The 27,297-nt window shown below is 36.7% G+C and overlaps 1 protein-coding gene across 5 annotated transcripts in view; it reads right to left on the reverse strand.

Annotated features, from left to right (window-relative positions):
• The window catches only part of LOC109090219 (EMI domain-containing protein 1-like), a 59,235-nt gene that overhangs the window by 28,055 nt on the left and 3,883 nt on the right, over positions 1–27,297 (reverse strand). For all 5 annotated transcript variants that reach the window (XR_006159463.1, XR_006159465.1, XM_042754579.1 and 2 more), the window contains exons 2-3: positions 21,031–21,144; positions 18,221–18,324 (exon numbers count right to left, since the gene is read on the reverse strand). Coding sequence is in view for 3 of the 5 variants with exons in the window: in XM_042754579.1 (XP_042610513.1) it covers positions 18,221–18,324; positions 21,031–21,144 (218 nt within the window). In the remaining 2 variants the exon portion in view is untranslated. The remainder of the gene's footprint in view (positions 1–18,220; positions 18,325–21,030; positions 21,145–27,297) is intronic.

Here is a 27,297-nt window from a genome sequence, read left to right on the forward strand (position 1 = left end):
AATGAAAGACAAGCTATATGACCTCAGTATGTTTTATCTAGTCATTGTTACCCAATAATCATCTCAGAAATAAAATCAATAATTTGCATTTTAATTATTCATTACTTAAAAAGGTCTGAGGTTACGACAGTCTTGTCAAATAATTCATAAAAAATAATAATAATAAGAAATGTTTTAGTTATTCTTGTTCCTGTAGAGGAACCATGCCACTAGCAGCACTAGATTCCCAGGGAACATACTAACACAATAAATGTATAACTAAAATGCAATACAAGATGCTTTAGATACAAGTATCTGGCAAATGCAATGAATATAAATTTAGTCATACTTTACATGGACAGTACATCTAATACAGAACTGTCATTTTACATACAAAAAGTGATAAAATTACCAAGGCAACGCTTAGCTATTTGCGCTTAATGAATGTGATTTGATGATGTTCAGGACTGAAAATGCATAATCATAGTTTACAGAACCAAACATATTCTAAAGCCAAAAAAACAGTTCACTTTTGAACTCTGCTGATGTTTTGCAAAATCAGTTGTGTAACAAAAGGGTGAAGGGTTGGATTTGGCTCATGGAACGCCAGCTGAACAGTCCTGATCTCTAGAATGCATCACAATGCTCAAGACTCATTTTGTAAGAGCAATGAGGTCCATCTGACCTAGCAGAATCCAGCTGTTTCTCTTCATATTAGTTTATCAGGAATCTAAACATAAGATGATAACTGAGGTCAGTCCCTTCACAATTCTCCAGGATATTGGCATGACTGACAGGCACTCAGAGATGAGTAGGAACAAGATAATACTGAGGTTGTAAGTGCTCGGAGCTGAATGAACTGCTGTGTGCCAAGAACTCTGTATGTGTGTGAGAAGAGCTCTTGTTATCACTAGGACAGGCTTCTTATCTCTCCCCCCTCTTTCTGCCATCAGGACACACACATGCAGACTCTTGTTCTCAGTGTTATCTGACAGGTGCAATTATCTCTTATCTGACCTCATCTAACCTTCTTCTCTTTATCTTTGTATTTCTCTCCTTCTTGTTTTACTCCAGGCCTGCATCTGGTCTGCATCTCAGGTGGACGGACACAGTCAGTGTCAGTTCTTCAGCAACAAAGGAAGCTCCTGCTGTGTGACTCTGTTATCACCTATTCTCATCTGATGTGGTTAGTAATCACAGCTGGACAGCTGAGACACATGAATGTTTCAATGAATAGCTACAGCTATAGTTCACATTAGTTACATTTATTTATCTAGCAGACATTTTAATCCATGTGCAGATATATAATTCTGTCACTGCACATGACATACTGAATATGTTCTGCAAGTTTGTTGACATCATTTCCTGATTCTGTCCCCCCACCTTTCCTGCCAGCCTCTTTAAAATTCCAATGAATTTTGCTGTGCAAAGGCGAAACTACACATGAAGCAACTTTTATAAATTTCAATATCGCTATTGTTAAAGGGGTAGGCTATATCTAGTGAAAAGTTCTGTCATTTACTCGCGCTCATGTCATTCCAAACCTGTTTGACTTTCTTTCTTCAATAGAACATAAAAATTAATTTAATAAAATGTCTCAGTGCTTTTTATGTTAATACAATGAAAGTCCAGTGGGGTCAAATGTTGTTTTAAACCCCACCGACTTTCTTTATATGAGCAATATTGTTCAAGATATTTTTCATGTTTTTTAAAAAAAAGTATCTTATGCTCACCGAGACTGCATTTATTTAATCAAAAATACCTTAAAAGCAGAAATATTGTGAAAAAATATTATAATATTATTTAATAATTGTTTTCTATTTTAATGTTAAAATGCAATGATTAAAATAGTTAAACAATTATTTAAAAGTAGAAATTAATTAATTTAATTTAATGTAATTATTCATTTCTAGCCAAGCTAAATTTTTAGCAGCCATTCCTCCAGGCTTCAATGTCACATTATCCTTCAGAAATCATTCTAATATTCTGATCTACTGCTCAAGAAACAATTTTTATTATTATCAATGCTGAAAAAAAGTTGTGGTTCTTAAGTTTTTTGTGGAAACTGTGATATATTTTTTTTCAGGATTCTTTAATGAATAGAAAGTTCAAAAGAACAGCAATCTGTTTAACCTGTAAAATTATAATAGTTTAATGAATCCTTGTTGAATAAAATTACCCCCCCCCCCAAAAAAACAAAAAAACAAAAAACAAAAACAAAACACTAATCCCAAAACAAAAGCATTCTTCAATGTTTTATCATTTTCTTTTGAGTTTAGGGAAAAGAAAGTCAAATATCTACTATAACACACACACACACACACACACACACACACACACACACACACACACTTACTTCAAGGCACTTTTTCTCTTTCTCTGAAGTTTAAGAGTCACTCACAAAGGCTATCTATAGAGCATTTGATAGTGCTACTTCAACAGAGAGTTCACTTTCAGCAAGCAGAACTAAATCTTTCTGGCCTTCAGACCTTTAACATTCCTGCTAAAAGAAGCTTCATCCATTCAACCCTGACAGGGCAGCATATCATCACCTTGTCTTTCCTGTTTCTCCCATCTGTCTGTCTGTTTCCATCTAATGAAAATAATTAGACTGAATATTACCCCTCAGATGTCCCCACTATGACACAGGCACATACAAACACTCTTCAAACACTCAAGTGTACTGACAAAAAGCAGACCAGACCAGTGAGTGAGAGAGACTTAAATGAATTCCCACACTCCCACCATCTCTCTTCCCACAGATCTGAGCTTTATCTTAAGCAGCCACTTCAGCAGAACATCCACACTGCCTTGTGTTTGTGTTAATATAGGGGTGGATGAAAGATGGGGTTGACTGGAATGAGAGAAATCCTGTGAGCGAAGCATTATGAGGGTATTCAAATGCAAAGAGAAGAAGAATGTCAAACAGCACTGATCTCACTATGAGAGTGTCCTGGATCAAGACACACCTAGATTCTCTATCTCTAGTAAGTATCAAAATACACATGTGAGCCAAACCGGAGGGTCAACAGAGGTCAGGTCACCGAGGAACAGCATGCTCTAGAGGGATTTAAAATACATGGCAGACTATTTTAAAACTACAAGACAGTGTGACTAGCAGACACTGACCCCAAAGGTTAATAAAAATACAATAATTATATGATTTGGTTCATGACTTAAGTCATAAAACAAAAGTAATATTTCCATAAAAAAATAAAAAAAAAAAAAAAAATTAATATATATAATATATATATATATATATATATATATATATATATATATATATATATGATATGATAAAATGTTTTATTTCACAATAACTAAAATAATACATTTTTGTTATATGCCTTAAAATCCTCTTCAATCTGCAATATTAATTAAGAAGCATGAGGCCATAATACCGAATAATTGCACAGAGGAAAATAATATCTCAGCAAATTTCATTTTATCAGCTTCCTGGCAGTCGGCTCTCTCGACTCATAAAAGCTTTAAAGAAAACAGAGTGGTTAGGCCTTTCAAACTAACTTATGGATGCCTTTAGGCTTTATGAATACAAATGACTTCACCCAGTGGCCAGATAATGAGACAGTTTGGGCAAATGGGAAATGAAATCATGCTGTCTCTGCATGTCTTTTCCATATATTGTGTGCGGGGTTGTTGGGTTATTGTAATTAGGGAAGACTTGATATATGCAGAAATAAGCTACTGGATGTCTGAGCAATGTGGGTGAAGGAGCTTTATCTGAAGATCTGATGTGACTCATTGAGGGTGTCAGACTTTGTGGTTGTGGTTTGATGGACTACTAGCCTTTAAAAGCTCCAGAAAGAGCTGAACCAGACAACCTCAGAGAAAGAAGTCGAACTGACACTAGTGCCATGTGAAAGAGATCAGCAGATTAATGTGGGAGAGGGAAATTACAGTCACCCTCATAAAACAAACACTGAAAGAGATCATGAAAAGGTTTTGGATTTTGATAAGGGAAGAAGGTGCAGTAAACTTGAACAAACATGTTTTGCACGATAAAATATAAAGAAAAGAATAAATTCATGAATAAATAAGAATGTAAAGTTTGTGTGCTCAACTGAAAAAAAAAAATTAAATAAATCCTTAAAAAATGCAAATGTGCAGAGAAAACTATAAAGTAATGGTATGTCTATTTATAAATTATCATTCAAAAGTTTGGGGTCAGTAAGATTTTTTTTTTTAAGTGTAGTACGGACATTTACATTGTTACAATTTTTTTTTTCTTTTGAACTTTCTATTCATCAAAGAATCTTAAACAAATGTATAGTTTCCTATTTAATATTTTGATTCTTTTAAACCTTTGATTTTGATAATTTTTATGATTGTTTTTTATGTACTGTTTTATTTTATTAGAATGATTTGTGAAGAAGACAAGAAAAAAAGAAAGAAAAGAAAATGACAATAATATAAATATTATATATACAGTAGAAGAAAAGACAAACAAACAGTAGAAAGATTCTCAGTCATATTCTATAACAAATCCTAGGTTAAGTCCATTGGCATCATCCTGTACAAGTGTAGAATTCCAAGAATCAAAAATCATTTCACAAACCAAACTAATCTACACAGGTCTAATGATAGTGTAAAGGCCATGCGGGCTGGACCCTATCATTCAGACACGCAGAGGTTCACCACTGACTTCTCTTTCACATGTTGGGTCTAGTGGAAAACATAGTGTTCCCATAACACTCAAACCTCTTACAGAAATATCTGCCACTCAACCCATAACTATATATGTACTCTACATACACAAGAAAAATGAATCTCTGTTTTTGGGAAGCTTCCACCAAGCATAAAAACTTTGCCTAGGCCAAAAGAGTAAGTGACTGTTATGACAGTGTTCAGTTAAATTTGGGCTTGTTTGGACCACCTGACATAGTTACAAATAGCAGTTTGTGGCAATCTGAAAGCCACACTGTTTTGCCCAAAAGACTCAAGTTCTGAAGGATCATGTGACACTGAAGACTGGAGTAATGGCTGCTGAAAATTCAGCTTTGCCTTCACAGGATTAAATTACATTTTAAAATATAATAAAATAGAAACCTTTTTTTATTATTGTAATTATATTTCATAATAGAGCTGTTTCTATTGTATTTTTGATCAAACAAATGCAGAATAAGAGCATGAGCATAAATAAGCATAAGAGAATTCTTTCAAAAACATGAAAAAAAATCTTACAGACCCCAAACTTTTGAACTGTGCTGTACAAATACACAAATAAATATCTATACCTATAAATCACTGAGAACTTTCAAACTAATTTTTAAACAATGTATAACATAAAACATGCAGGCTTGAATCAGACTTGATTACATGCCAAGTGGAACAAAAGCACTGACATAATAATAGACATGCAAATGTATGTTGTCATATGTTCATATATTTGACTGTCTCACAGCAGAGATCCAAGGTTTTTGCAATGAGCTGTTTTTACAGCTTAGTTTCAATAGATGGTCTTATTGCATTAGTGTTTTGGGTTCTAAAACTTACAGTATGTGTTTATAGTGAAGCAAGGAAAAATTAGATGTTTTTTCATTTTCATGAAATTACCCTTCTAAATAATAGCATGATGTCTGTTTACTCTTCAACAATGTTGAGAAAACATGATCACTGACATGACTATACTAACCTCCCCTTCCTCACAGCAAACTGAAAGCTCTATCTTTCTTTGTTGCTCTTCCTCTCTCTCTCTCTCTCTCTGTCTTTTTTTTTATTCCTTTTTTTCTTTAATAGTGATTTTTCACCAGAGACTCGGACAGAACTGCAATCTAAACCCTTTAGGAGCCTCTGCCAAAGTGAACACAATGTCAACCTTGACAATGAGTTTAGAGTGTTAGGGAAAAAGAGAGAGTAAGAGAGCTGATTGACTTATTGCGGCTCTGATACCTGGCAGCAGTCGTAGGAAACGTGTATTTTTGAATTTCCCCTGCCTTTCACTCGCTTATCCCTCATCATGCTCTTTCTCCGTGATGACAGAGAGGGAAAGGATATTGTGATGCAGAGAAAAAGAGATGGGGAGCCTTTATTACACTGACTCTTCTGTTGAGCACAATCACACTGTCCTCTACTTCAGGTGTGTGTGTGAGGCAGTTGTTAAGACAGACGACCTGGAACACGTCCAGCCCAAATAACAGACCCAGTCATCATCCTACCAGTGCTGAATAACCCCGCCTCTACTCTCCTGTCCCATCCAGTGGCATCTCAGGCAACTCTCAGCGAGCCTCCTCATTGGCTGGTGGCAGGACGGAGTCCAGATCCCTTCGTACACATTATGTCACAACCGAGCGGCAACCTCCTACTCTCTCTCATGAAGCCAACAAGGAAGTGACTAAAACTGCAGTTCATCAACTGGCCGCTTTAGGCTGGCTGCAAAAGGGAGTCAGTCCCATAGACTCCCCATGTTACTCCCCTGGTTCAAAAAATTATTTTGGTCTTTATAGCTAATTTTGCCCTTCATGACAACTGTGAGGGGGTGAATTTTTTTATAACTCATCCGTTTAAATTATATTAAGCCTTAAAGTTCTGCATAATTAAGGGCATAGCCACTTGAGTGACAGGTGAATTGCCACTGCTGACACTGCCATCGAACTAGGTGGGCGTGGCTGCAACAACCAGTGACGCGCTGCCAAGATGCCGACGGGCCGCTCTGCACACTTTAAGCTTCAAAAACGCTCTTCAGGAGTCTATGGGTGACGTCACGGACACTACTTCCATGTTTTTATACAGTCTATGGTCACAACACACAGTCTATTAAAGTGATTTACTACCAGAATGGGCATGCTGCAGTAATGAGTGAGCGTGTGTAAAAAAGAAAGCTAATTTGAAACTGTAGCTTCTCAAGTAACTACTTTAATTCAAAGTAGTTAAACTACAGTCAAGCTAAAAACTAGTTAGTTACAAGCTACTAACAAAGCGCAATTTTAAATAAGCATTACCATTCAAAAGATTATCTTTATGTTTAGTTAAAAGACAACATAAAAAATTATTTTTCGCACACATCCTGTGTGCCTTATGACAAGAAGGCACCTTCATAAGTTATATTTGAAGACATTGGTACTATGTAGGCACGCACACATTTTATGTTAGTCACACACAAGATCATCAAACACACGCATGAAATCAGTTCACTTTAAATTTCCTGCTACATTTCATGATGGAGCTCTTTTCAGACACAGATTTGGTCTATTAAGATGAAGTAAGCATTGCACACGCCTGGCCAAAACCACAGGCAGAAAACTCTAATGCACACAGCATACTGCATCTCCATCATCCCTCTGTGAGCACCAGCACCTCCATCATCTCTTAATGCAACAATGCTGTCGCTAAAAAACCCAACACAACAGATTAACATCAACACATTGTCACTAACATCTGACTTTCATTATTTGTACTGACACATATACTGTTTTACTATCCTGCTAGTAAAAAAAAAAATCAAGTCGGTTGAAAATGTGCTTTTCCAAGTGCATTTAAAAGTGTACACTGAGGCATTTATATGAGATGTGGCAGGACACAAAAGATTGCTTAAAATAATGCACTGTATTCATTAAAGCATATACAGTAATTCCACTCACCGTACAATGTGTGAGGAGTGTAAATTTACTGTCAGAGCTTTGTCATGGATCGTTTGTTTTTTTCAGCTAATAAAATGCGGAGCAAAATAGAAAAAAAAAAAAATTTATCACAATTTTTTTTTTTTAAAGTTTATTTTAATATAGTATACTTTCTGGTAATAAGGGTAAATTCTTATTTTAATGATCAGTGGAATGTTAAATGGTAAAGTGTGTAAAACATAAAAAATATATATATAAAATAAATATATAAATTTTGTTATGCACTACCAGTGTCACATGACTTCAGTGCCACTTGATCCTTCAGAAATTATTCTAATATGTTGATTTTATGCTCCATTTCTAATTATAACAATGTTAAAAACATTGTTGTGCTGCTAAATATATTTGTGATACATGAAGGAGGGCATGAGCCTTAAAGGGATAGTCAAAATTATGTCATTAATGACTCACCCTCATGTTGTTCCAAACCCGTGAGACCTCTTCGGAACACAGTATAAGATATTTTAGATTTAGTCCGAGAGCTTTCTGTCCCTCCATTGAGAATGTATGTACGGTATACTGTCCACGTCCAGAAAGGTAATAAAAACATTATCAAAGTAGTCCATGTGACATCAGAGGGTCCGTTAGAATTTTTTGAAGCATCGAAAATACATTTTGGTCCAAAAATATCAAAAACTACGACTTTATTCAGCATGATTTCTCTCCCGGGTCTGTTATGAGCGCGTTCACCTCACATCCGGTTCGCGAACAAATCACTCGATGTAACCGGATCTTCTTGAACCAGTTCACCAAATCGAACTGAATCGTTTGAAACGGTTCGCGTCAACAATAAGCATTAATCCACAAATGACTTAAGCTGTTAACTTTTTTTAACATGGCTGACACTCCCTCTGAGTTCAAATAAATCAAAACCCCTAGTAATTCATTTACTCAAACAGTACACTGACTGAACTGATGACCGAGCCAGATAACGAACGAAACATTGACTCGTTCTCGAGTCAAAGGAACCGGTTGCATCGGTTTTCGGATCACCGGTAGTGATGGGAAGTTCTGTTCTTCTCCGCGAACCGGTTCTTTCGGACAGTTTGATTTAATAAACGGGTTGCCGAAAAAAACGGTTCACCAGTTCTTTTGCGCTCGACGTAATGACTTCATTGGCGATGATTGCCCTTGATTGAAGCCTTCGGTTTACCCGCGCTCATAACATTAGCACAGAATCGGTTCAGAATTAATCACCAAAAGAACCAGTTCAGTTCAGACGCGCTGTGTGTCAGTCTGAATCATGCATGCGCAGTATCATCAGCTCCTCGGTTCTCGAAATCGGACGCGTCCGACAGAAACGGTTCTTGACTCGAGAACGAGTCAATGTTTCGTTCGTTATCTGGCTCTGTTCAGTCAGTGTACTGTTTGTGTAAATGAATTACTCCGGGATATTGGTTTATTTGAACTCAGAGGGAGTGTCAGCCCTGTTAAAAAAGTTAACAGCTTAAGTCATTTGTGGATTAATGCTTATTGTTGACGCGAACCGTTTTCAAATGATTCAGTTCGATTTGGTGAACTGGTTCAAGAAGATCCGGTTACATCGAGTGATTCGTTCGCGAACCGGATGTGAGGTGAACGCGCTCATTACAGACCCGGGAGAGAAATCAATGCTGAATAAAGTCGTAGTTTTTGATATTTTTGGACCAAAATGTATTTTCGATGCTTCAAAAAATTCTAACGGACCCTCTGATGTCACATGGACTACTTTGAAGATGTTTTTATTACCTTTCTGGACGTGGACAGTATACCGTACATACATTCTCAATGGAGGGACAGAAAGCTCTCGGACTAAATCTAAAATATCTTATACTGTGTTCCGAAGATGAACGGAGGTCTCACGGGTTTGGAACGACATGAGGGTGAGTCATTAATGACATAATTTTGATTTTTGGGTGAACTATCCCTTTAATATAAAACAGTGCACAAGGGCTATTCTCACTTGGACCAGTAACCACCCAAAACTCCCTAGAAACTGCATAACAACATGTTAAAAACACTCAGAACACCATTTTCAGCCAAACATAATTTAAAATCAGAAAATATAGATGAAATCCGACAGTGCTCAATGCACAATTGGGAATCACTGCAGTTACACTGCAACACAACACCCGCTGTGGTCACCCGGTTTCTTCTCAATCCTTTTATCCTATGAGTTTCTACGGCACTGCTGCGGAGCATGGCTCTAATAAGCATGTGTGTATGTAAAGCTCATCCAAAATCTGCCTCTCTAATCACAACCATATTTATACCACCACGTATGCACACACAGTTCCAGACACATGCAGCATGTACACACCAACACACACTTACAAATGTTTGCAAATGACATCAAAGAAACACAAGTTTTTGTGTCTTTGCTTAATCAGCGGCTCAGGATTAAATGAGGTCTTGGCAACCACAAGATCATTTGAATATGTGAATGACATCATAACCATTTGCCGCAGATGAAGACTTTTGTGGTTGTCTGTGGTAGTCAGTCTCAGACGACCACAGAAGCGAGAAAAGTGAAACAAGAGCCAAAGAAACTGTTTTCAGGTTTTCTAATCTTCTTTCTAATATAAAACACTGCAATGCCTTTTTATGTGGTAGATGCATAGTTAAGTTTTACAGGGCCATATAAAAGTACAACAATAAAACCAAAACACACAGCACAAACAAGATATGATGTATGTGTAGCAACAAACTTCTGTTTCAATATATTTAACAATGGAAAAAAGGCAAGAAACAACGGGTAGAAAATAAATTAAATGGCTGAGATTATTATTATTATTATTATTTTTCATTCCAAGGCCCTGCAGATAAGATGATCCCTTTATGAGGGAGACCCTTTTAAATAAATAAAAGAACCTCCTATATAAAAATATTAAGCATGATATTACTTATTATTTGTTTTCATGTCTTTCACAAGATGGTGCTTTTTATCTTCAGACAGTTCTTTCTTCCTCCCCTTATTGTATGAAAACGGTAATTTGCTTATTAATGTGAAACAACCTCTTCCAGCAGGTTTTCCATTTACCTAAGAAGACCTGGCAAAATATTTAACAAACCTGTCTGAGACTGATACAAGTTATCTAAAAAGATATGAAGAATAAAACAAAGGAACCTTTTGCTTTGAAAAACACAAATCTGAATGTGTCACTTGCATTACAATTTGGAACTCAGTGTATAACAACATATTTTCTGTAAAATTAACTTATTACTATAAAATATAATTATATTTTTATAGTGCCATTGTACTAAAGCAACCTTCTACCAAAAAGTACTGTTCGATTTATAAACCTTAATTCAATTAAAAATGATTCGCATAGTACTTTCACAACAAATATAGTTACAAAGCAGTTTTAAAAAACAAAACAAAAAAAAAACACACCATTGCTTTAAACTCCAGAGACTGAATTAACGAAGACAGTTGCAATAAAAAAAAAAAACATTCACTAATCTTCACATTACTTTTTATTTCTAACTGCTAAAAACTACAACTGGAATTGTAATTGAAATGGTCAACTATAGAATAAAATAAACTGCAAATTAAAAATAGTGTGCTAAACATTTAATTAATTTAATATTGCAAGTTAACATGCCAACATTTACATCCCAGATTTTGTCTGGGATAAAATAAAATAAAAATAAAAAATTTCTGAAAGTAAAGTAAAGTAATACAAAAGAATTTCTTGAAAATCTCTTTTGTATTACTTTAGGAAGTTTATTCACTGAAATCATCATAAAACTCTATGAATTAAGATACAAACTTGCTCTTCAGTATCCCTAGAAAAAGACAAGAGCTAAACTAAGGCAACTGCTTAAAATTGCAAGTTCGGGGTGAAGAAAAATAGGATGTTTCCTCTATAAATATGTGTATTCCTTCCTTATACTCAATTCATTTGTTTCTTTCCATTTCCAGACCTTCACTTCCTCCAGTGGAGCTATGTGCAATGTAGCACTTCCTGTCTGAGTTTATGTGGTGGGATGTAGAGCGATGGGCCTGTTAAACCTGAAATTTCTTGGTTTATGTAGAGCATAGATTTCACACTCATTTCAGCAGGTGGGTTATGTCATCCCGCAGATTGATCGGGGCCTTGGGAAGGAATGGACAGCACAGAGCAGAGAAAGGAAAAGAAGGGAATCATTGCAATAATATACAATATACAGAACAGCCAGCAAGAATTTAGAATAACAAATAGCTCACACATCTGAACTTACAAAGTCTACAGTAATGCAGATGGAAGATGTGGGGTGAAAGACAGAATATGACTTCATATGCTGCTGATGGGCAATTTGCAATGTGCATTAAGAAGGCTCTGCCTGAGAGTTTGGCCCTTTCCCAAGTCATTAAGGTCAACTTAAATCATCCCAGAATGAACAGTGCTCTTAAAAAAAGATGCACAACCTCCATAGTGAGTGTGCGTAACTAACTGATGTTTGAAGGGTAAGAGCTTACCGTGGAACCCCCCGATAAGCCGAGCTGAGCTGTGAAAACACAGATTACATTTCTGTGGCTTTAAAGTGGCCATTGCATGCCTGCAAGCCGAGCGGTAATTAGAGCATCAAAAGCGCACAGCCTCAATTTGACCGAAGGGCGGAGTTTTATACGGAGCCCTTCACACTTCTGAGACAAGCATGCTAATTCAACACTTCCTCCCACACGAAAAACACACAAGCTGTTCACTTCCTCTCAATCATTTGCTGTCTGTCAGTCAGTTTCTTTTATGCACACACACACACATTTGAGTGGGGTGAAGAGTTAATGTGTATGAATATAAACATCTCAGAATTAATCCTCATCATTTATTTAAGTAAAACACTAAAGGTCTCTGGAGAAATCTTCTTCTAAAAACACTAAGGCAACGAGAGGGGAAATGATGATTTAAAAAGTGTTAGGTAATTTTGCTTATCAACAACATATTCTGTGGAGCTCTGTTGAAATAATAAACTGAGCTGAAAGCAGATATGACGGAACAATATTTTGACATAAAGCCTTGATAGACAGTATTTAATTTTCCCCACATAATACATGATGTAATTTGCTCAGTGCATCTAATCTTTGGGTTTTTAAATCATCAAATAAATTGTGCAGTGTTGGTGTGGGGGTTATTTTTGTTGCTTCCAATGAATACAGATTAACAGAAGATATCCATTAAGGGCTTGCTTACAATTACAATTCAGAATAATTTATTTAGCAGAAACTTTTATCCAAAGAGACTAATAGATGAGAAACTAAAAACACACATCTACACATCTAGATTTTTAGTGTATGTGTGTTTTGTGTATATATATATATATATATATATATATATATATATATATATATATATATATATATACAATATAAACAATATTGTTAAAATGTTAGGTTTTAGTTCAGTATTTATTTTACTGAGCAATGGTGCATTAAATTGATCAAAGGAAAATAATTTTTAATGTTACAAATTATATTTATTGCAAACAAATAAAAACTGAACTTTCCATTCATCAAAGAAAAAAAAAAGTATTACAGTTTCCAAAAGATATTAAGCTGCACAACTGTTTTTAGAATTGAGCACCAAATCTGCATATTACAATGATTCTGAAAGATCATGTGACATTGAACACTGGAGTTATGACTGCTAAAAATTCAGTTTTGCCATCACAGGAATAAATTACATTTTAAAATATATTAAATTAGAAAACAGATATTTTAAATTGCAATAATATTTCAAAATATCACTGTTTTTCGTGTTGATCAAATAAATGCAGCCTTGGCGAGTGTAGGAGACTTCTTCCAAGATTTGAAGTGGTCTTCACTAACAGAGTTTCAAACATCTGTGTACAGTATGTGTGTGTGAAAGTGAACAAGGGTGGGACACTGATTTTTATGCAGTCCACTTCAGATAAAAACCTTGACATTTACTTCAAATATGTTTTTGTGTCTTATCGGTGATGTAATGTTTTTACTAGTTCAGACGACGCCAGTGAGAGAGGGAGAACTAATGAGAAAAGAACAAGAGATTACAAATATGAGAGCAAAAAAGTGTAGACAAAAGCAAAAGATATCTTAATCAACAATCAACTCTTTAAAGCAGGCCTTTTCAATTAATATCCCACAGGAAAAGAAACAGACCAGTATACTTCAAAAAAAAAAAAAAAAAAAGATTGTTGTATATCTGATGTTTTATGTACTAATGATATATATTATACTATATCACGGAACTGCTATCTGCAGATAGTAGTTTTTGTTGCACTAAGGAGTAGTTCTGTTTGGCTTACTTGAATAATGCTGCTTTAAAGTGAAGGTGATGTGTAAGAGATATTGTTTGACTGAAGCAGCCATATTTCTCTTTCCTCATTCCACACACCCCACATCAGAACACAACTAACTGATCCTACAACAACACAGAATCACTGCGCTGAGATGCGATTACACTTTACATTTTAAACTACAACCCATACTGTGTGCATGAAAATGAGCTGGAGCCAGTGTAGACACAAACAGAGACAGGCAGACAGTGTTATAAAACAAGATGATGTGGGGGTTGTCTGGACGGTACATCTCATTATATATGAGAAAATAAAGCCTATTCTCCACGGTCTGATATACTAGACACTAATAAATGTTTGTGCATTGCATACACAACATGCTTTCTAGACTCTGTTCCTCACTATAGTGTATTGCATCAGTGACATGAGCGATGTCTTGAGGGGTGCTGAAGCCCACTGTAAACTGTGGTGTTAGTGAGACAGAAAGAGACAGAATGGAGCTGTCAGTTCCACTCAGGGGTGTCTGTGATCAGAGTTTGACACACATGGTACCGATAAGACATAGTGTTCACAGGCCTCACAGCATTCCACTTAAGGCAGTAGCCCCTCTCCATTTCATCATCTCTTTCTTATGAGGAACAGATTAAACTTAATTTACTCACTTTATCTCTGATGTCATGGATGTCTGCTGCCTTTGGGGTATGTAATTGTGTGAAAATAAAACGATTTGCATTTTGGTTGGTGGTGTTGGTTTGGGTTTGTCTGTGCAGTTTCATCTTCGGATAAAAGTAAACTCATTCTCAAAATAACAAACTATTAATGCAGTCATCAAGTTCGGATTTGCCCTCTCAGGTCAAACAGATTCTCTAACCAAATCAACTCAGTTCACACAGTTACTTGTATAGTGTGCATCTATGAGATAAAAATAGCACTACTAAATGTGACTGAATTTTTCAGTTCATTCATTCTATTAACTTTAAATGGGGGCAAAAATCACCCAGGTTTCTTTAAAAATACCTTCATTTGCATTTTGAAGATTAACTAAAGTCTTTTCGGTTGAATTTGATACTGACGTGTGGGTAAGTAAATGATGACAGAATTTTCATTTTTGGGTGAACTATCCCTTTAATTAATCATTCAAAAAGAATCAGAAAAATAGAAGTTACTGCTTAAATCAGTCTGATAGACTATTAACTGAATTAATTCAGTACATTCATCTGAGCTAGGGATGTCAATTTTTGATCATTTCCATAATGAATCATCATTTAATTAACGATCAATTAATTGATTAATCGTTAACCTTAATGCTGCAAAATGGGTCTATTGCGGCACACAGTCTGGTATGACATGATGTGCCAAAGCAACTAAAAAAAAAAAAAAAAAAAAACTTTCACACTTGAATTAAAGGGCTTTTAGTCTGAATAAAATGCTAGTAGCAGGATTATAAAATGAATAGATGTGATTAAGATCATTTGATAAAATGAAGGGAGCGCGCTGTAGGCTATGTTTGAGATCATTTTACTTTGTTGACTGTTTTCTATCCCGGCACGGAGACCGCTGAACGCGTCTCTTTAAATTAATTCGTGGTGCTCGTTGTTGTATTTTAAAACACAATTGCAATGTTTTCAACTGACATGATGGCATTTCAAATAAAATCATCCCAAACATAGGCCTAACTGTGGCGCGTGGCTGTCCTGTGCAGTCAGAGAACTGCTTCCGTGGTAAACATGCGGGAAGGTAAATGAAAGATTTCATGAATTAAGAATTCGTTCAATTTATTAATTTATTAATTTGTTCCCTTATTTCAGTTAAATCATGGGTTTTTTAAGGAACAAATTAATGAAACATGGACAGCTGCCACAAATTAATAATTCGTAGGAACGAATTAACAAGTTGTAGGATAGCCTTTCTGTCCTGTGTCCTGCAGCCCTGCAAAGCACACGATATGAAACAGTTATCTGGGGAAATTACTTAGTAACTACATTTCTATTGCTTTCCATGTTGGATAACTTTGTGTTGTTTCTATTTTAATGTACTTTTAAAGTTTAAATCACATTAAAAGTTTAATTTGTACATTATGAATGAATGTTGATGCATTTATATACCATCAAGTGTCACTCACAGGTGCTCGCACGTGTTTTGCACATGAGCCACACGCAGCCCAAAACCAAACAGGTTAATCGACCGTGATTGCTTTAATCGATTGCATCTCTTATCGACAATTAATCGATCATCGATTAATCATTGACATGCCTAATATGAGCAGTCACTGAATAAACATCAATTCATCAAATTTATGTTATCTTTATTAAACAACATAAAAAAGTAAATATGTATGAATTTGCATATTTAACAGGATAATCTTTATTTTTTTTATTTGCAAGCAAAATATAACAGATTATAACAGAAAAATGTACCTAAATGATTCTGAATAAAATCAAATTGAATCAAATTATGAATTAATTATCGAATGAATGAATGAAATCAAATTAAACCATTAAATAAAATCTAACTGAAATCTTGTGAATTGGAACCAAATTGGCTTCAGCTTGGACAAAACATCTCCTTTTGTTTTCCAAAGAAAAAAACATAAATCATACATGGAGCAACATCAGGGTGAGTAAATTTTTGGGTGAACTAAATTACTTAAAAATTATTAAAATGCTGTGTGTACATGCTCCTGTTATTACCCAGGGAAAGAAAAAAAGAGCTCCATATAGACAAAGCCTTTTGCCGTGGATTAAAGAAAAACCATGTTGCCTCACAGACAGGAAGTAGTAAGTACAGTTAGCATACTGCTACCACTTGACATTTAATCATACACACACACACACAAACAATCATATGACAGACACAGTACAGCATTAAGATCCCTCAAAGAAATTTACAGGGTGCATTAAAGCCAAACCTGTCTATAAAAGTAAGTTATAGTTCAGTCAAATGAAGACTTGCCACCCTGGCAATGCCTGACACATTAAATCATTTAGCGGTGCTTAAAAGTGTCCAATAACAACTTAAAAACTACAAGTGAGTCAGTGGGTACAGCTGGTTCAAACAACAGCTTATAAAGACCAACTTTGGCCAGATCACACAAGACCTGGTTCATTTGGGGGAGGACAGAAGACCGTCATGGCTGCTGGCTGGTCCTCACAGTTACTCCCAGCAGGAATCACAATGAGGCTCTGGCTGACACTCAGAGAATGCAGCCAAACACACACACACACACACACACACACACACACACACACACACACAAACACACACACACACACACACACACACACACACACACACATACAGTCACAGAGCAAAGTAGCCAGAAACAGCACACAAACACAGCTGAGACACGCGCTCACATAAATCACACGCTCACACACACACACGCATGCTTTCGCCATCTCACAACAGCCATCCATCCTGTTTCTCTTCTTATGTCTTCTCCACTATTTGCTCTCCTGACACTGGGACATGATTTACAAACAGAGACAGTGGAGCGAACGAGAAGAAGCCAAAGTCAGACGTGAACTGTGGACAGGGCAGGACATTAGTTGTGCGGTGGTCTCCTTGTGTGAGCCTGTATAAACATTAAATAACAAATATGGCTACCTCACAGACCCCAAACACTTGTGGATCATTTCCAAATCCCAGGTCACGTCTAGTTTTAAACGATGAACAGTGTTGGGAAATATCTACTAAGAGAAGTGACACTACTAAGATTTTTTTTCTTCTTCAGGCATGCAACAGCAGTTTAGTTGTTTCCAAAATAGTGTAGCTTTTTCCAGCAACATTTTCCAATGAGCAACATGATGAAATGCTACATAGATGCTATTTGTCACAGTGTGTTGTGCACACAGCCAAGTAAAAGAGGAAATATATTCTCTCTCAAGTAGCATTGGGAAGTCAGATTTATTTTTAACAAAATGGTTCGGTCATTTATTATAATAAACCTATTAAAAAATACACAGTCCTAATGCAAAACTTCATGTTTAAAAAATAATAGATATAATAGATATTAAAAATTTAGTCAGATTTAATCGAATGCTGCTTCAAATGTTTTCATTAGCTTGGTTTTAATGAAAGATGCATGTGTTTTATTCAGTATAAGTTACATGCTGACACTGTCACACAGAGAAAAAAAAAAGTTTTGTTATCTGATTCTATTTTATAATCTACTCTTTTAAAAACCCGTTTCAGTATCTTGACTGTAGTTTGACGACTTTATTTACGTTTTTTCATTTACACAAAGTTTTTTCCCAGAGAAAGATTTCCCAGCTCTGACAAAGAGACAAGCACGGTATAGAGATTCCTTATTCATAACTGTGTTTAGTTCTTTATTGGGATGCAACTAACATCACCAGTCGTCCTACCTTCCTCACACTGAGATCCACTGTATCCAGGACAACATTTCCACTCCAGAGAGGTGATGATGCGGTACACTACTTTATAGGATGGCCGGACCACAGTGCGATAGCTGCAACACACACACATAAAATGTAAGACTGTTTGAAAGTTTTATTATTACTATATTTATATTACTTTAGAGTTCACTCAACAATGAAAATATTGGTGACACCTCTTTTCACAATGCAGCTAGCATTGTAGCTTTCTCATTCTATAATATTATTCATTAAGTAAACAATTATCATTATTTAATTGTTAAAGTGTCTTGATTATGGAAACCGGAGAAGTATTCTACAGAGACTTATGGTTATATGTTAGTCAGTTTCCACAAAAATATTACGCAGCACAAATGTTTTCAACATTGATCATAATAAGAACGATTTCTAAAAAAATTCAGCTTTACGATCACTGGAATAAAACACATTTTTAAATATATTAAAATAGAAAACAGTTATTTTATATTAAGTGTAATATTTCACACTATTTTTACAACTAACTGCTTTACAAAGAAAAGCAGCCTTGGTGAGCATAAGAGAAGACTTTCCAAACATTTTAAAAATATACTGTATATACCAAACTCAAACTTTTTAACATAAGTGTATACTTTAGAATCAGAAAGAGCTTTATTGCCAGGTATGTTTACACAAACGATGAATTTGTTTTGGTGACAAAAGCTTCCACAGCACAATCAGATTACAGTGACAAGACTGACAGCAAAAATAAGTAAATAGGAAATAAAAATATAAAACAAATATTTTAAAAAAATACACAATATATAAAAATAGACTATAGATGGTATTTGTGTGTACAGGTATAAAATGTACAAATGCATGGAAATATGAATAAGAAGTATGTTTATTGCCAAGTTAACTGTTCATGAGATGAATTGCCTGAGGGAAGAAACTGTTCTTATGTCTGGCTGTTTTGGTGCTCATTGCTCTGTAGCACCGAACAGACATCAACAGTTCAAGAAGTAAGTGGCCTGGATGTGAGGGGTCCAGAATGATTTTGCCGGCTCTTTTACTCACTCTGGATGAGTGCAGATCTTAGAGAGTGGGGAGGGTTGTACCAGTGATTCGCTCAGCAGTCTGGACTATCTGCTGCGATCTTCTAAGGTCTGATTTGATAGCTGAGCTGAACCAGACAGTTATAGAAGTGCAGAGCACTCCACCGTCCCACAGTGCTGTTTATGATGATGAGTGGGAGGAGTGCAGGGGTGATCCTTCTGAAGTCCGCTATCATCTTCACTGTTTTGAGCATGTTCAGCTCCAGGTTGTTATAACTGCACCATACAGCCAGCTCTTTAACCTCCTGTCAGTAAGCAGAGTCGTCACTGTCCTGGATGAGGCCTATAAGTGTGATGTGATCTACAAACTTTAGGAGCTTGACAGAGAGGTCTTTAGAGGTGCAGTCACTGGTGTACAGTATAGGGAAAAAAGCAGTGGGGAGAGCACACATCCTTGGGGGGCATCAGTGCTGATGGTGTGGGTGCTGGATGAGAATTTTCCCAGCCTCACTAGCTGCTACCTGTCTGTCAGGAAGCTGGTTATCCACTGACAGATGGAGGTGGGTACAGAGAGCTGGGTTAATTTGGACAGGTCTGGGATGATAGTGTTTAGGCCGAGCTGAAGTCTACGAACAGGATCCTGACATAAGTCCCTGGTCTTTCCAGATGTTGCAAGATGTAATGCATGTTGACTCTATCATTCACAGACTTGTTTGCTTGGTAAGTAAACTGCAGGGTCCAGTGATGTCCTTCAGGTGGGCCAGAACCAGTCTTTCAAATGACTTCATGACCACAGAAAGCAAAAGGGCTGTAGTCATTCAGTCCTGTGATTTTAGGTTTCTTTGGGATGGGGATAATTGTGGGGCATTTGAAGCAGGAAGGGTGCACAGCTCCAGTGTTCTGTTGAAGATCTGTGTGAAGATAGGGCCTGCTCAGCACAGGATTTCAGACAGGCTGGTGTAACGCCATCAGAGCCTGGTGCTTTTCTTGTCTTTTGTTTCCGGAAAACCTGACGCACATCCCTTTCACTGACCCTAAGAGCAGGAAGGGGTAGAGGGGGGTTGCTGGAGGTATTAACAGATCCAAGGAGAGAAGGTCAGAATGGGAGTGGTGTGTGAGACAGGGTTTTTCAAATCTGCAATAGAACTCATTCAAATTGTTGGCCAGTTGTTGATTCAACACAGTGCTGGGAGACGGTATCTAGTGCATACTAGGCAGCGACATTCTTAAGGTGCGCTGTCTGAGCTTGACGAGCGCGCCGGCTCTCTTCCCACGCTTGCATGTCTTAAAGCGCTTGAGCAGCGCTGCTGCTTCGCCAACTGTCCAACAAAACACCAGAATAGTCAAAAAATTTGGTGGTGTTTACTGCTGAATGTTCACCAATTCGTCCCTGGTTAAACTGATTGCAGGAATATAGCTAAAACTGGGACAAACTAACAAAAACATTTACACAACTGTGCTCCACACTGAGGCAACCATCAACGGTGCCATTTTGTCTCATTTCTTATACACTTGCAGCATATTATGCATATTATGCTAAAATTTCAGGGTTTACAAGATCCAGTCAAGAACTGTATGAAGTTATGAGATTAAAACTTTATAAGTACAACATTTAATAGTTTTAGTTACGTTTTTGGAACAGTGTCCTACAAACACATAACCACTGAACAGGAAAATGCCATTCAATTTACTGAACATGCTGCTAGATGAAACGGAGGTCCCTAAAATGATATAAAATACTTAGTGAGTGTGTGTTGATAATAAACTCACCTTCCTCCATTGCAACCCTGAGGCCACCTGCAGGTCTGATAGACTCTCTGGAGAATGGTGCCATTCTGCACCTGACAGGCCACTGTTTTAGTCACTGTCTGCGGACACCAGTTCCTAACAGAGAGAGAGAGAAATATAAGAATCAGAGTGGAATAATCTAATTGACCTCCATCCTGTACTGGATGGTTCTGATGATGTAAGAATAATAACACACACAGACCATAAAATGATCTAATCCAACTCCCACATACTGTAAAAGGGATCAATGTTTCATGGGACACCCATCCTTCAACAGTCTAACCATCTTCTTTGAAAACTCTTTATGATGTTTATGCAGGTTAAATGACCCATATGCCCAGCAGGAGAGCATTGTCAGCACTGTTTACTTTGCGGTCTATCGCTAGCAATACACATCCGCCCATTTTTATTCTTTCCGCAGCTACAAGCAGGTCAAGTCATGGATGGGGGATGATGTCCTGTGTGAGTGAGCGTGTGGGCTCCTCATCTAGATTTAAGACAGCTTTTAGAAACTTGAGCCAAAAACCCAAGCAGAGGCTTCTTTTGTGCTGCTTTTTATCAGGGCTTCACTTCAAACGGCTGGAAAAGCCCAGAAACAATTTTAGCCACTCAAAAAAAGGGCTTAACATGAGGGGCCCTATTTTAATGTTCTAAACACAAAGTGTAAAGCGCATGGCGTTGGTACACTCAGGGCGTGTCCAAATCCACTTTTGCTATTTTAACGAGGCAAAAACAGTTGGCGTGCCCGGGCGCATGGTCTAAACAGGTTGTCCCTATTCTCTTAATGAGTAATGGGTGTTTTTTGGGTGTAACTTGCAATAAACCAATCAGAGTCTCATCTTCCATTCCCTTTAAGAGCCAGTTGCGCTCATGCCATGACGGATTTGCTATGTACATGGCGGAATTTGGCAAGCACAAAGACAGAACGCGTCTCCAAGATGAAACAGAGCTGCTCGTGCGCGAGCAAATAGATAGCCTAATTCTGATACATGCGATGACTATCCATTATGACATGTAGGCATTTTTATATTTAATTAGCCTACAAAAAATTCTTATGCATTGCAATCCTTTAATTTTTTATATTTGGCATGTTTGTGTCATTGTGTGCTGCTGTGCATCCCTGTGTGTTTAATAAGCAGCGTGTACACGCGTTGTTGACCCGTATATACTAACGCGCTCTTTAAATAACAAAGAAAAAATATTGCGCCAGACTTTAGACCAGGTTTGAGTTGGTCTATGGCGCAGTCTATTTTCAGCTCCTTAATTAAACGACGTGGCGCTGGTCGGGAAAATGCGAACGGCGCCAGACTGAAACTGCGCCTTGCGTCGCTTTGCGCCGGGTGTATGATAGTATATATATATATATATATATATATATATAGAGAGAGAGAGAGAGAGAGAGAGAGAGAGTATGGTGACATATATTGTGATATATATTCTGAACATTGCCATTAAAAAAATCCTTCAAAGTGTATAAATTGTAATGCTAGATGGTGCTGTGTGTGTGGTTTTTTCCCCGTTAGGGTTAGGTTACACAGTAATGCAAGGCAGTTTGATTTCACACTCTGACATTTTCTTAAATAAATATTACGATTAATTTAAAAAAATATATATATATAGTAATATTACAATATATTAAAATATTATTCCCTCAAGCTATTTGTCAAACTACAGTTTGACAGAAAGATTTAAAATTATTGATTTGATTTGATCTGATTTTCATACATGGGAATGAGAAAAACTATGTGCAATATCCACAATCCCACACAAAATTCAAACCCTGATTAAAGATCAATACTTGGCATTCTTGTCTCAATATAATATATAGCCATAAAGATATTGTTTTTTTCTCCACCCCTGTATATACATACATATGAAATCATGACAGCCCAGCTTTGTAACATAGAAGCTCACTCAAGGTATGGTTTCAGTCACAGTCTCATTATTTAGCAAAAAATTCAAACAAGAGAAACAAGCCTGGGAGTCAAAAGTCATCTGGAATGTTTGACACGGTAATCATTAAATGTGCCCTACATAATGTGGAACTTTCTAATTGGGAAGGCAGTGGCAAATCCAGCCCTGATGAGGAGCAGACTAGAAGCAGGACAGAGGAGAGGAGAGGAGAGGAGAGGAGAGGAGAGGAGAGGAGACGAGAGGAGACGAGAGGAGTGGAGAGGAGAGGAGAGGAGAGGAGAGGAGAGGAGAGGAGAGGAGAGGGGGAAAGTAACACGGAGAACCAAAACAAAGCTGCTCGGCCCAAGCCCAGACTCTCGGCACATGCCAGAAGTCACAAAAGAAAGGAATGAAAATGTGGGTTTGAAGAGAAACACCAATCAGATCTCTTTCCCTCTGAGCTCCCTCATGACTTTTACACAGAACGACTTGAAACAAAGAGCCATTGATAAGTTCACCTCAAACAGACCTTTGTATGAACCATTATGCCTCAAATTAAGCAAACATAAATCAAAGAGGTGTGGAGCAGGATTCAAAGAGAGTTAATGCATGTGTAGCATATGGAGGTCATTATATATACTATACTTCAGTGGCTATTATCAATGGCTCAGCTTATGCATAGCTATGATCACACACCAGGAAAACAGACCAGAGGGCCATTACATGCTCAATAATCAGCATCAATCTGCCTGGATTACTGTAGATTGTCTGTCTGTGGCATTGCGTGTGTGTAGAATTTTTAGGGTTTTATGATATTGTGACAGCATTTTCAAACACTCATGGAATGACATGATACAAAGAAATACATTTTAATGATGTAAATTCAATACTAGTTATAGGTAAGAGGTTGATTGGTCACCTTAGGTAGATTAGTATCTCTTTAACCTATAAATATTTTTCTATTTAATACTTAAATATAATTATTATTATTATTATTTTTACATAAAATACTGATATTAAAAAATTTGGAAATATAAATTATTACAAAAAATGTTTTTCTTTACTAAACATTTTCAATATTTTAAATATATTTATAGAAATAAACAAATCAATATAATATATTTGCATGATATAAAAATGCCTTAAATGTATCATGTACTGTATCACTGGTATGAAGTTGCAACCAGAAACAACATGGGGTCTACCATCTTCACGCACACACAAATACACATTTAGCTCTCACATGTGCTGTTTCCCAGCACATTTCCAGAACCTGCAAAAACTATGGCCCACAGAACCAGCCCTCAAATATTCCTGAAATTTCCAAAGCCTATGCATTTTAGGTGGTTTGAGATGAGGGAACAGAACTGGAGTGACCACAGGCTTATCCGGTCACTACCTGACCAACTGCTTTGGCCAAGCCAACAAACACACACAGACTGGACACACAAACACAGAAGCTAGTCTGGCCACAGCAGAAAATCATGAAGGTATTTCTGTGATCCGCTTGTTATAGAACCTAAAACCACAAATCGTACACTTGTCCTTCTCTAGGAAACACAAAAATGCACATTCAAACTCTACCATAAATACGACTATACAAAAAAAAAAAAAAATTATATATATAGTATAGTATAGTATAGTATAGTATATTTTCAAAATCACTCCACATAATTTACCCATGCAGGCCATGTTCCTACATCAATGAAATAAAATAAAATGCTCTTCAAAGCTTGAATACTCCATCCAAAAAAACAAAACAAAACAAAAAAACATATTGTGTGTTTCAAAGAAGAATTAGTCATATGGCTTTGTAATGACATGATGATGAGTAAATGATAGCAGAATTTTAATTTTGTGGTGAACTTGTACAGTCACATCACCTCTGTCAACACACTAAATCATGTAAATTCACCTGAGCAAAAATTATCACATATAATTGCTTCCATATTTCACCGTGATTTCAGTCGCACTGAACACCATTGCACTGATTCTGTCCATTTAGCATCATTTTAGCCTGTAAATCTGCTACATAAGTTGAATGGGCATAGAAATGAGCCGAACTCACTCGCAGTAGGAGGAGACGTCCAAGCAATGGACAGATAGAGATCTAGAGCGGCACAGCCATCAGAACACAGTTCCCACACTACCCCCAATCACAATGGCAGTTTGGTGAACAGGGTGATTTATTCAAGTTGTGTTCACCCCCCTCTCTTCTCATCTGATCCAGACTTTGGCCAACTGTAACTTCAATGAGCCCCTCTACTCTAAAATACAAATCTACCTAAAAACCATGTAAAATACCCTCTCCATTTACAAACAGCATACATTGTATGACATTCTCTGAATCTCTGTGAAAACATTCTGGACACAGACCAGCTCCATATGAACTATGAGAAGATTTATAAGGAACATACAGCACAAAAGCCTTTCACTGGGAAATAACCCTTCGCCCGCTTTCTGAACAGAGAGATGGAGGCAAAGGCAGCTAAAATCTGCTTTGATCCAGATTTAAACCTCGGGGCAGGGAGAGACAGAGGGTTAAATATGAGGAGCAGTACTTACAGACCATTATTCCTGTAATCTAACATCTCTCCTTCACAAAACATTAATGAGGGCTCATTATGCAACCCAGTTATCAGCCCACACTCTAATTCTCACTATGATAACAGTTCCACTTATTGTTGTGCCTTGAAAATAGTTCAGTAATGCGAGATATAAAGATTTAGCATTTTTCATAACAAATTATTTGACTTGGCTATATGGTTTTTTAAGGTTCACACCGCTTCAACAAATCTACTAAAGCAAGTCAGGTTAAAAGGTGTGAAAGCTTTCAACAGCTCAGCAATGCTACATTTCACTGGCATTAACATGCACTTGGCCAACAGATTGAAATACTGACTCTCTTCCTCACATACACACATCGGACCAGAAATGTCATAAATAACTCTGCAAAGCAGAGATCATAGCACAGACTGTAAGGGAGAGATAACTCAAATCAGAAAGGGATAGCAGGAATCACACAGAGCTGGACTGAGTGCAACTCAGCATGCAAGGAGCAGCAAACAAGCCAAGGCCATTAAATAAAAGCAGCAAAATGCACACATGCATACAATACAAACCAGAGGAAAGATCGTGAAACTGTCTCATTTCAGACAAATGGAAAAGCAGTGCACTTCATTTAAAGCGTGAATGCTAGCTTTCAACACACAATGCGTGAGACACAAATGTTGACTCCCGCAATGTAGCACAGACTACAAAGATTATTGACTCTGGAGGCAAATAAATTAAATTTGAACAAGAAGACAATGGAAAGCTGTGGCAGCTGGACAGGAGGGGTGGAAAGAGAGCATTTCATCATCGGGTCAGTAATGAAGCCCTCCTGGGATGCACTGGGTGGGGTGGGGGGGTGGTAAAATAACCCAATTAGGCCGCACTCATGACGTCCAATAAAACAGTGAGGGATGAATAAGATTAATGGGATGCTGAAAGAAAGCATCAAAAAGTACTAAAAGAGAGAAAAGAAAGAAAGAACGACAAAGCAGAAATGAGGTCAAAGGCCATGGTGGGACAGTCCTTCTCCAGGGTTGGATTTAAGGACCAGCCTCACAGGGTAAACAGCCCTGAAGCGGATGATATGGATGAGTGAATGCGCACAGAGAAACACCCATAGATCATGATGATAGTATCTCTATCCTCACAGTGAAACCGATTCCTTCATTGATTGATTGTTGAGTTTCATGTGATGATGTTGATTTATATCTGACAACATGTGAGAGTGCTGCAGCATTTGTTTTCTGTTTAGAAGATTTAGAAGAAATTCTGAAACATTAATTCTTAAGAATAACATTTTTATTAACTGCCATTTTCTTCCTATTTTCATACATTTTCACTTTATATAATAAAATTAAGAATATTTTGTATTTCCAAAAAAATTTCTTAATAAAAATGTTTTCTTAAGGTTATTCTGAAGACAAAACTTAAGAGGAATCTGAATTCCTGAAAAGAACCATTGTAAATAACCTCGTAATGTTAAGATAACCTCTAACAATACTATAAAGTAATACCACTGAGTAATCATGTCATGATTATGCATGATGTGACTTTTTTTATTAATGTTTTTTTGAACAGAAAATCTTCGAGAACCACCACTCAGACATATAACACCAAAAATTCTAAGAAAATAGCTTAATATCTTATGAATTTTCCAAGAATGACATTTACAAACTTTATATAATTTGTCTTAAATTCTTTAACTTCTTTCTTGAGAATTTTTTTTTTTTTTTTTTACAATTTGCAATGGACTTGCAATCGACAATTGACTTACAATGCAGAAGAGAAAAACAAATAAAGTAA

Source organism: Cyprinus carpio, chromosome A5 (genome assembly GCF_018340385.1).
Source record: "Cyprinus carpio isolate SPL01 chromosome A5, ASM1834038v1, whole genome shotgun sequence".
Lineage (NCBI taxonomy): Eukaryota > Metazoa > Chordata > Actinopteri > Cypriniformes > Cyprinidae > Cyprinus > Cyprinus carpio.